We start from the raw sequence: 12,546 nt of genomic DNA on the forward strand, positions 1-12,546 counted from the left end.
TTGTCTTCCTACCAACAGTGAGTGAGAGTTCCTGTTGCTGTGCATCTTTGCCACCATTTGGTGTTCTCAGTGTTCCGGATTCTGGCCATTCTGGTAGGTATGTAGTGGTACCTCATTGCAGTTTTAATTTGCATTTCCCTGATGACATATGTGGAGCATCTTTTCATATGATATTTGCCATCTGCATATCTTTGGCGAAGTGTCTGTTCAGTTTTTTTGCACATTTTTCAATTGGTTGTTTTCTTATTGTTGTTTTAAGAGTTCTTTGTATGTTTTGAATAAAAGTCCTTTATCAGATATGCCTTTTGCAAATATTTTTTCCCAGTCTGTGGCTTGTCTTCCTTGGTCTCTTTTTTAATAATTCACTTTGAACCAAAAATATGCTTAGCATTGTAGCTAACCAATAAGTGTTCTCACATCTATATACACTTTAGAGAAAATATTTAACTCTTAGAGCACAGTTGTATTCTGAAGCTATGAGACGTGGTCTCTTAGTCCACAGAAGTAATTAATCACACACTAATAAACAAACAAACAAATGAAATCTATGTCTGCCTGTAATGAAGAGTTTGGGAACCTCAGCCGGAGTCAATATTTTGGAAATCTAGCTAGAATTTTTTTTAAATGTTCAAGAGAAAATTGAAGAAATCATCTCCCATGGACCAGACAGATCAAGAACTAACTTACTGAAAATTTAGAGGAAGGCTTCTGGTACTCCACTCAGTATTCTAGCAATCACCCTCTTATCACCCACCCCACTAACCTTCACGCGTATGCTCCTCTCTTACCACTGCCATCGGAATCATTCCTTTGGGGTCGAGGATCCATTCGCTGAACTGTTCCTGCAGAGCCTTTTTCCGTGTGCTCGCCACCTTGACTTTGACTTCGTTTACGCGTTCTCTTCGTTCTCGTTTCTGTTTAACATTCTCCTTCATCTTGGATACTCTGGAGGATGTAGAAATAGAAGACATGCTGAGTTAAGGCCATCGGATTTGATTCAGATTGTTCAAATGGCAGAATACAAGAGTTCAGAGCCTTTTGAAAACTTTGAACCTGTCTTTTCTCAATGAAATCTTCTTTGATTCAAGCCTGCAGTGATTTCTTCTTCCCCCAGCACTTACTGAACTTGACATTAATCATGGGCTGCCTTCTACTATTACTTGGTTTTTTATAAAGGTAGACTTTATTTTACCCAACTAAATACCACACTTAAGAAGTACTAAGAATAGCCCTAGAAGCTGCTACATATACCCTAAAAGCAAGGTTGAATGCGCTAAGGCCTTAAGTGGTGGGCCTCTCTTCCCTGGACACAGAAATCATCTGGGAGGACTCTGATTCCAGGTCTAGGGTAGGAGACTGGAAGCTGCATTTATAACAAGCATCTCAGGTAATTCTGATGCCTTTTGGACCAAACTTTTGATTTCTGTCTAGGAATATGTATTGCCAATTTCCTTTATCTGGCCAGAGTCAAATACTTTGACAGCCCCTGAGCATAACAGTTATCCTTGTACTCAGAGCTACATCGCCCAAGTTGAGAATGGGGGAAAAACTGTGATTTTAATTGTTTCTGTGTTCATCATCCCTATTAGGACTTCAAAACCCCCAAACTGGTTTTAATTGATACACCAAAGTGGCTCAGAATAATACAAATAGCATCTGGTTTCGAGTACAATTTTCCAACAATGTTTGAGGCAGGTCTTCATCTTTCAAAGAAGAAAGACTAAGGTAATCTGACAGATGTTGAAATGTAAAAGAATTTTCAGTAAGAACTGGTAAATTAGATATCTCTAATAATCCAAAAGAAATAACTAAAATCTAAGTCATTACTTTATGCCCATATGAGGCTTTCAAAATTCTCCAGGAAAATAAGCCTTCAAAAATAAACTTTGAAGTTTGAAACTAAAAACAGCAAAATGGTTTACTAGTGCAGAAGGGCCTGTTTGTGAACTTCTGGAAGATTAATTAATATTTTAAAGGAAGTGCTAACTTCCTCTGATGCAACTGCTAAGTAGCCAAACCTCTACCACTTTTCTCAGAGCCCCCAGTCCCTTCCTCTGCTGACTCTCCTGCTCTTCCCCCACTCTTTCTCTGCTGCTTTATCTCTGTCTCTCTCTCTCTCTCTCTCTCTCTCCTTCTCTCCCTTCTTCCCTGTCTCTCTCTTTCTGTACAGCATTCTCCTTAATTTGGGTCTTCATTCCTGCATGACTCTCTATTCTGTGTCTGTCTTTCTTCTGGCTTTTTTGCATTATTCATTCATTCATTCATTCACTTATTCATTAAGTTAGTCACTTATTCACTCATTACACAAACATTTATTGGGCACCTCCTATGGATTCTGTCATTATAAAGCTTAGGGTCCAATGAAGAGCAGATAAGTAAACAAGATATACTGTGTAATAAGTACTGGGTGTCTCCAGATACCCATGTGTATTAATCACTGAAACTCAAAAATGGATGAACAAAATTGAGTTTTTATCATATTTCCATCTGCTTGAAATATTTTCCTCCCTCTCTTTGCTTGACTAGATCCTCTACCTCCTTTAGGTCTCAGCTCAAATATCATTTCCTCCCACTTATTAATGCCCACGTTTACAAACAAGACCTAGTTTTGTGCTTCAAGGCCACTATACATGAGACTCCAATATAATTCAAGTGGATTTTAAATTGATTATGTAACTCATTGAGAGAATGAATAAAATTTCTCTTCTGTGGTCTGCATTATCTCAGGAGGACATCTACATCAATCAACAGAATTCTATAGCATCCAAAACTCTTAGCTTTGGCAGTGTAGGGCAGACATACCTGCAAGCAAATTCTAAATATAAATCCACATTTAAGTAGACTTGAAAGGAGGGAAAACTACAGCGTGGTAAAATGCAAAAATGGTCACCAATTCTTCCCATTCCTCTATGCATGTCTGTTTGTATGCAATGTAACTGTGTCGCTCCTCCCATGAAGAGTTGGAGTATACCTCTGCATCCCTTGGGCCTGGCTGTGGCCATGTGACTTGCTTTTGCCAATGGGCCATTAGTAAACACGATGCAAGCCCAAAGTTGAAAAGTGTTATCAATTATATCACAATGAAATGGGAAAAAAGAAAAGAGAAGTGCTTGAACATTGGAGCTTGCCCTCTTTTACTGAACTTAGGAGGCCTTCCACCACCACCTCGGAAATAAGCCTAGGCTAGACTGCTGAATGATGATCCAGTTACCTCCATTGCTTTTGCAAATAGTCAGCCAACCACTAGACAAGTAATTAAGGCCATCAATTACCATCTTACTGCAATGGACAAGTGAGTCCAACTGATAACATGTGGAGCACAGGTGAACCAAGAGCCCAGCCCAAAGTTAGCAACCCACAAAATCATGAGCAAATAGATGATTATTGCTTTAAGCCACTAAATTTTGAAGTATTTTGTTATGCAGCAAAAGGTAACTAATAAAGCAGTTTTCTCATACAAGTGTTTTGAGATCTTTTAAAGAAAAGCACACTGTAAATCTAACTGATTAAAGAGTAAAAGTAAAATACTTCCCTATCCTAGTTGTGACAGTCCAAATTCTGTCCAACCATTCAAGCTGTACAAAGAAAAGCTTCCACTTATAGCAGCATTTGCCTAGATTATATCAAAACTGAATACTGTACTTCACCAAAACCAGTTCTATCCAGCATAAGTGGATAATTGACCATAAACTTTGAGTGACCAGTACACCAGAACATTACTGGACCTAACTGAAGATGTTTTCTTGACTGTTGAACAATGGAACTTGTTTTAATCAGTCATGTAGAAGCCTATGGTCCTGTTATATACACGTGATAGTTTTCAGTTGTTATAAGTATAACCACATAAAGCTCCCTTCCTAACACTTAAAATCCCCTGAATTTTCCCCCTCTGCAAACTATTCAGTGAATTCTTCACTGGTGTATATTCTCTTGCCTGGTAAGTTAATAAACTCAGTTTTTCTTTGTTTGTTTGTTTGTTTACAAGCTCTGGTGGTCTTAGTTTCACAAATATGTGGAAACTTTCATCATGAGAGCAAAAGCAAGATCAGAATAGGTTAGTTAATTCATTTAACAATAATAGCTGAAAATTTTCCAAACCTTGAGAAGGAACTGGATATACAAATCCATAAAGCTAATAGAACATCCAATTATTTCAATGCAAAAAGACCTCCAAGACACATGATAATAAAACTGTCAAAAGTCAATGACAAAGAAAGAATATTAAAGGCAGTCAGGGACAAAAAACCCCAATAACCTACAAGGGAACCCCCATTAGGCTATCAGCAGATCTCTCAGCAGGAATTCTGTAGGCCAGGGGAGAATGGAATGATATATTCAAAATACCAAAAGATAAGAACTGTCAGCCAAGAATACTCTATCCATAAAAGTTATTCTTCAGATATGAAGGAGAAATAAAGCAAAAGCTGAGGGAGTTCATCACCACTAGACCTGCCTTACAAGAAAGGTGGAAAGGAGCTCTCCTACCAGAAATGAAAAGGCAAAGGTATATAAAACTTTGATCAAGGTGATAAATAGACAGAGACAATGAGAAAATTGCAACCCTATATCAGAATAGCTTGGTAAACTCTTAATTATAACATAAAGGTTACAAGGAAAGGAAGCATTAAAAATAACTATAACTACTTCAATTTGGTAATGAATTCACAACATAAAAAGGGATAATTTGGGACAACAAAAACAGAAGGGGAAGAGGAAAAGGACAGACTTGTATAGGTAAATGAAGATAAGATGCTATCAGCAGTAAAACAACTAGATAAGAATCTATGAGACCTTTTATACAAACCTCCTAGTAACTACAAAACAAAAATTCAGAGCAGAGACAAGAAACATAAAAAAAGAGGAAACTTAGGAAAACATCATAGAAAAGCACCAAACTGAAATGGCAGACAGAAGTACAAGGGAAAAGAAACAATGGAAATATAGAGCAGTCAGACAACAAGAGATAAAATGGCAGTATTAAGCTCTAATATATCAATAATCAGCCTAAATTTAAATGGATTGAATTCACCAATCAAAAGACACAGAGTGGCTGGATGGATTGAAAAACAAGACCCAACAATATGCTGCCTCGAGGAGACCCATCTCAGCTCTAAAGATGCACATAGTTCCAAAGTGAAAGAATGGAAGATAATACTCCAAGCAAAGGGCAACAAAAAGAAAGCAGGTGTAGCCATACTTTTATCAGACAAAATACATTTCAAGTCAATAAAGATAACAAGAGACAAAGATGGACATTATATAATGACAACGGAGATAATCCATCAAGAAGACATAACATTTATTAATATTTATGCAACTAACATAGGAGCACAAAAATATATAAAGCAATTATTAATGCACCCAAAGGGAGAAATTAACAGTAACACAATAATAGTAGGGGACTTTAATACCCTACTTACATCAATGGATAGATCATCCAGACAGCAAGTGAACAAGGAAATATCAGTCTTAAATGAAACATTAGACCAAATAGACTTAATAGGTCTATATAGAACATTCCCTCCAAAGGCAGCAGAATACACATTCTTCTCAAGTGCATCTGGAATATTGTCAAAGATAAACCATATGTGGGGAGATAAAACAAGTCTCAATAAATTTAAGAAGACCAAAATCATATCAAGCATCTTTTTCAACCACAACAGCATCAAACTAGAAATCAACTACAAGAAGAAAGCTGGAAAAGTCACAAATATGTGGAAACTAAACAACATGCTACTGAACAACTATTTGATCAATGAAGAAATCAAAGGAGAAATAAAAAAATCTGAATATAAATGAAAATAAGAATACAACATACCAAAATATATGTAATGCTGCAAAAGCAATACAAAGTGGGAAGTATATAGTAAGATAGGCCTACCTTAAGAAACAAGAAAAATCTCAAATAAACAATCTAACATTACACCTAAGGAAACTAAAAAAAAGAACAAACAAAGCCCAAAGTCACTAGGAGGAAGGAGATAATAAAAATCAGAGTGGAAATAAATGAAATAGAGACTAAAAAGATGATGGAAAAGATTAATGAAACTAAGAGCTGTTTCTTTGAAAAGATAAACCAAATTGACAAACTTTTAGCTAGATTCACTAAGAAAAAGAAAGAGAAGTCTCAAATAAATAAAATCAGAAATGAAGGAGGAGAAATTACAATAGATTCCATAGAAATACAAAGGATTATAAGAGAATACTAGGAAAAGCTATATGCCAACAAATTGAATAAACTAGAGGAAATGGATAAATTCTTAGAAACATACAAACTGCCAAAACTGAATCAAGGAGAAATAGAGAATCTGAATAGCCAATCACTAGCAAGGAGATTGAAACAATAATCAAAAACAGAAGTCCATGACCAGACAGCTTCTTTGGTGAATTCTACCAAACATTCAAAGAAGATTTAATACCTATCCTTATAAAAAATTCTTCCAAAAAATTGAAGAGGAAGGGATGCTTCCTAATTCATCTCATAAGGCCAACGTTTCCCTGATAACAGAACCAGACAAGGACAACACAAAAAAGGAAATTATAGACCAATATCACTGATGAACATTAGATGCAAAAATTGTCAACAAAATATTAGCAAATCAAATATAACAGTACATTAAAAGGATCATACACCATTATCAACTGGGATTTATTCCAGGGATCCAAGCATGGTTAAACATCCACAATAAAATGGGTATAGCAGGAAAGTAACTTAACATAATAAAGCCCACATATGACAAACCCACAGCTCACATCACACTCAACAGTGAAAAACTGAAAGTTATCCCTCTAAGAACAGGAACAAGAGAAAGATGCCCACTCTTGCCACTCTTACTCAGCATAGTACTGGAAGTCCCAGTCAGAGCAATTGGGCAAGAAAAAGACAAAAAAGGCAGCCCAATTGGAAAGGAAGAAATAAAATTGTTACTATTTTCAGATGACATAATTTTATATAGGAAATCCTAAAGAATCCACCAAAAAACTATTAGAAATAATAAATGAATACAGTAAAGTTACAAGGTACAAAATTAACATACAAAAATCAGTTGCATTTCTATATACTAACAACAAACTAGCAGAAAGAGAAATCAAGAAAACAATCCCATTTATGATCACAACAAAAAGAATAAAATATGTAGAAAGAAATTTAATCAAGGAGGTGAAAGACCTGTACACTGAAAACTATAAGACATTGTTGAAAGAAATGGAAGAAGACACAAAGAAACAAAAAGCTATTCTGTGTTCATGGATTGGAAGGATTAACATAGGTAAAATGCGCATATTAGCTAACGCAACCTACAGATTCAATGCAATCTCTATCAAAATCCCAACAACTCTTTCCACAGAAACAGAACAAAGAATCCCAAAATTTTATATGGAAGAACAAAAGATCCTGAATAGCCAAAGCAATTCTGAGAAAAAAGAACAAAGCTGGAGGTACCACACTCCTTGATTCAAAGTATACTACAAAGCTATAGTAATCAAACAGCAATGGTATTGGCAAAAAAACAGACACACAGATCAATGGAACAGAATTGAGAGCACAGAAATAAACCTACACGTATATGGAGAGCTAATTTTCAACAAAGGAGCCAAGAACATACAATGGAGAAAGGAAAGTTTCTTCAATAAATGGTGCTGGGGAAACTGGACAGTCACACTTCAAAAGAATCAAACTAGAACACTTTCTTACACTGTACACAAAAATTAACTCAAAATGAATTAAAGTCTTGAATATAAGATCTGAATCCATAAAACGCCTAGAAGAAAACAGGTAGTATGCTCTTTGACATCAGTCTTAGTGATATCTTTTTGAATATGTCTCCTTAGGCAACGGAAACAAAAGCAAAAATAAATAAATGGGACTACATCAAACTAAAAATCTCCTGCACAGCAAAGAAAACAATCAACAAAACAAAAAGACAACCTACCAATTGGGAGAAGATATTTGCAAAACCTCTATCTGATAAAGGGTTAATATTCAAAATACAAAATTCATACTCATCAACAACAACAAAACAAACAACTTGAATAAAAAATGGGGAGAGGATCTGAATAGACATTTTTCTGAAAAATATATACAAACAGCCAAAAGGCACGTGAAAAGATGTTCAACATCACTAATTATTAGGGAAATACAAATCAAAATCACAATGAGATATCACCTCATACCTGTCAGAATTGCTATTTTTAAAAAGACAAGAAATAACTAGCATTGGAGAGAATATAGAGAAAAGGGAACCCTCGTGGACTGCTGGTGGGAATGTAAATTGGTGCAGCCACTATGGAAAACAGTATGGAGATTTCTCAAAAAATTCAAGATAGAACTACCATATGATCCAGCTATTCCACTTCCGGGTACTTATCCAAATAATACAAAAACACTAATTTGAAAAGATATACGCACCCTTGTGTTCATTGCAACATTATTTACAAAAGCCAAGACATGGAAACAACATAAGTGCCCAACAAGAGATGAATAGATAAAGAAGACTTGGTATATATATACAACGGAATACTACTCAGTCAAAAAAAGATGAAACATTGCCATTTGCAATAACATGGATGGACCTTGATGGCATTGTGCTAAGTGAAATAAGTCAGATAGAAAAAGACAAACACCATATGATTTCACTCATAAGTGGAAGATAAAAAACAAACTCATAGATACAGAGAAGATATTGGTGGTTACTAAATGGGAAGGAGGGTCAGGAGGGTGAAAGGGGTAAAGGAGATGATGTACAATGATGGATGGAAACTAGACTTTTGGTGGTGAACACAATGTAGTGTATACAGAAGTTGAATTATAATGATACACTCCTGAAATCTATATAATGTTATAAATTAATATTACCTCAATTAAAAAAAAATATTTATCAAGCATTACACAACACAGCGTTAGACGCTGGGGATTCAATGGCGAATATGACAGACATAGGAGCAGAGTGATATAGGCAGAGGGAATGACATATGTAAAGACCCTGAGGTGGAAAGAAACAGAGTATGTCTGAAGAACTGAAAGAAATCCCGTGTGCCTGGAGCAGAGTGTGAAAAGGAAAGAAGCAAGAGCCAGGGCTAGAAAGAAATCAGGGACCAGGTCACACAAGGAAGGTCTTATAGGCCTAGTTAAGGATCTTGGTCTTTATCCTAAGAGTAAAGGGATGCCACTGAAAAGTTTCACAATGGGGAACAAAAAGCCACTTCAGTTACAGGTAAAGAATAGTTTGGAAGAAGGCAAGAGTGGATGTAAACATACCAATTAGGAGACTGTTGCGATAACGCAGGTGAAGGATGATAGTAGCTTAGTCTAGGGTGGCAGCAGTGGAGAGGGTCAGAAATGAACAGATTTGAGAGAATGAAGTAAAATCAGCAGGACTTAATGATTGACAGCGAGTGAACAATGAGGAAGCAGAAGGTGTCATCAAGATTGATCTCTCAGATTTTAGCTTGAGAATCTGGATGAATAATCAAATAAGACAATGGCTTGGTGAAATTTAGGAGCTTGTGAAACATCCAAGTGCAGATATTGAATAGAGAACTGCATATACTGGTCCAGAGCTCAAAAAGGTGTCTGGGCTAGCGATATAAATGTAACAGTCATGAATATATAGATGGTAACCGAAGTCATGTGTTGGAATAAGAGCACTCAGGGACAGATTATGGAGTGATAGGAGAACCATGCCTTAAGGAACCTTAATATTTGAAGATCAGGTAGCAGAGAATGAGCCAGCAAAGGACACTGAGAAGGACTAAACAGAAGTAGAAGGAAAACTGGTGAAGAACAATATCAGGCAAGGGAAGGGAAAGAGTATTTCAAGGAGGAAATGGTCAACGTCATTGAATACTGCTAAGAGGTCAAATAAGATGAGGACTGCAAACTTTCCAGTGGGCTTAGAAGCATGGAGAATGTTGTGATCTTGGTAAGTGCCATTTATTGAAGAGAGCCTGGAAAAAAGTCCAGATGGAACAGGTTGAGAAATGTGTGGTAAGTGAGGAGAGTACATACGGACAACTGTTTTATAAATTTAGCTATGTTTCAGTTATATTTCCTCAACTACACTGTTTAAGTTCCTCAAGACAAGAAGTAAATTTTATATTTTTTTCCCTATAAGGTATGGCTCAACATTGATCATTCAGTGGCTGTGCAATAACTACTGACTGAGTGAATGAAAACTCCTCAATAAATTTATTAATTTGTTCATCTAACAAACATTTATTGAGCTCCAATGCATATCAAGCAATGTGCTCAGTGTTGGAAATATAGGCATTTTTACAAAATAGTCCCTGTCTTCCAGGAGATTATGGGGAGGTAAATCAACAATCCCATTCCAATGTGCTAAGAGCTGACGTGAGCCTACAGGTGCTTCAGGAATATAAAAAGAGTGCCTAATCCAGACCAGACGTGACAAAAGGTATCCCAGAGGAAGTGATACTTGAGCTGATTCTTGAAGGACAAGTAGAAATTAGCCAGCTAGAGAGGGCGGGGGTGAGGATGTTCTAGATGGAGAAAGCTGGCTAGCTTTTTTTTTTTTTGTCTTAGACAACATCTGGCTAGTGATTTTGATTAGTTGATAGGTAGGAGGTGATAAAATTAATGTGCATAAAGAATGCAGCCTATCTGCCACAGGTGGACTAAGTCAAGGCTTGGTGGTCTAAGTTCATTGTCATTAATTCTAGGTACCTCAGATGTAGTGCCTCCAAGCTTTGAAGCTGGCCTTGTCAGTGAAGATTTCCTATTTCCAAATGAAGTGGTTGAATTCCAATTGAGCCACTTTCCTGGAGGAGTAAGAGCAAGGCAGAGGCCACCAGAATAAGGATTTTCCCCACTGGAAGGCTGGGAAGGACCTGTTTCGATGGTGTAGGACTGAGCTAGGACAGGGGATATTCAGTGATGTGATATCCAGTACCTATTGACAAGATGATTAATGTTAATGATATCACCTGTGGGAGAAGCACCTATGGGGTTTCCTAGCATAATGTAAGCACAAGGCAGTAGCACGTAAGTTCTTCAGTCTCTTCTCGTCTATAAATAGAAAGAAATTCTACCTTCTGTTGAGGATATCAGTTACTGGATAGTTTAAAATGAATCAATAGAATTATCTGGCAAATCCTAGGAATTTCTTAACATCTTCGATAGTTTTAGGTGTTAATACTCCAGGAGCACCACACTGTTTCAGGTATTATGTCAGATATCCAGCTCTAGCTGGAGTAAACTTACTCAGGAACTCTACCTCAGTCTTTTCAACATTAGGAATGTTTTGTGCCTCTGAAGCAGGACCAGAGATTCATTCAACATCGAGTTGTGTGTATATGTGTACAGAATATTAGGACAACATCCAGGGAGACCGTGATTTCTCAGTGTACAAGTACTTGAATTTCTAAGTACTTTAACAATGGGATATATACATATACAATGGAGTGTGGTTTATAGATGGATATGAAACTAGTCAGTGTTTATACATTATTATTATGCTTCAGGTTGAACAAAAGTAGAACCTATTTGGATAAAATCCTACCACACACCATGGTGTATAATAGTCATTCAAATACTATTAAAATACATTTCCCTTATCTATCCACTCACTTTTGGCATAATCTGTTTTACTGGATTGATAAAATATGATATTTAATAGAGATTGACAAGATGATTAATATTAATAATATTACCTGTGGGAGAAGCATCTATGAGATTTCCTAGCATAATATAAGCACAAGGGTTTGGCTCAGTTATGAGGTGGCAGCTGGTGTGGGGTATGAGCAGACAGACATCAGTCTAGGAAGTCATTGTCTCCTGGCAACTGGGGAAGACCCATATCAAGGATGACACATTCCCTCAGTCTTGCCAAGTCCTAGTGCTGGCATCTTGTAAGGACGAGTTAGACATTTTAAGGTTTTTTTGAAAGACAAAAGTAAGTACTTTGAAGTAAATCTTCAAACCATTTGCAGATACTATATTCTAATAGAAAACATGCAGAATGAATTTTGTCACATAGTCTGCATTACTTCCTTGAACACTGTACATGAGTTAATTTGTAGGGATTATAAGTAAAATAAAGGCCTGTGTCTCTTTCTCTTTTAGTTTCTACTTGATTTGTGTATACTTAATGCTTGAAAATGTACTCTGACTTAGTTTTCTTCTTTATGTAGCTGTGGTACAGAAAGTAATTCTATGGAATATTTTTTTGTGATTCTTTCTTTTCACGGATCAAATGTTTCATTATTAGTGCAAAAGGCTAACAAAGAGGAATCACAGGAAAAATGCCCAAAAGATATCTCAAGGTACAGCACAGGCCCCACAGTGATTATGAAACAACAAACTGAGTCCCATAAGATTAGTACCATATAGCCTAGGTGTGTAGTAGGCTATACCATCCAAGTTTGTATAAGTATGCTCTATGATGTTCACACGAGGAAATCACCTAATGACACATTTCTCAGAACATAAGCCTGTCGTTAAGCAACGCATGACAGTAAATAAATTCAGCCACATAGAGACAAAATATCTTCTGCATGACAAAAAATAAACGGGAGGGGGGCTGGCCCGGT

General features: G+C 36.5%; 1 protein-coding gene across 1 annotated transcript in view; it reads right to left on the bottom strand.

Moving 5' to 3' along the window:
• Positions 1 to 12,546, bottom strand: part of EFCAB5 (EF-hand calcium binding domain 5) — a 143,131-nt gene that overhangs the window by 95,467 nt on the left and 35,118 nt on the right. Inside the window, exon 6 of the mRNA XM_046675528.1 lies at positions 789 to 945. Within this exon, the coding sequence (XP_046531484.1) occupies positions 789 to 945 (157 nt within the window). The remainder of the gene's footprint in view (positions 1 to 788; positions 946 to 12,546) is intronic.

This window comes from Equus quagga, chromosome 11, assembly GCF_021613505.1.
Source record: "Equus quagga isolate Etosha38 chromosome 11, UCLA_HA_Equagga_1.0, whole genome shotgun sequence".
Classification (NCBI taxonomy): Eukaryota; Metazoa; Chordata; class Mammalia; order Perissodactyla; family Equidae; genus Equus; species Equus quagga.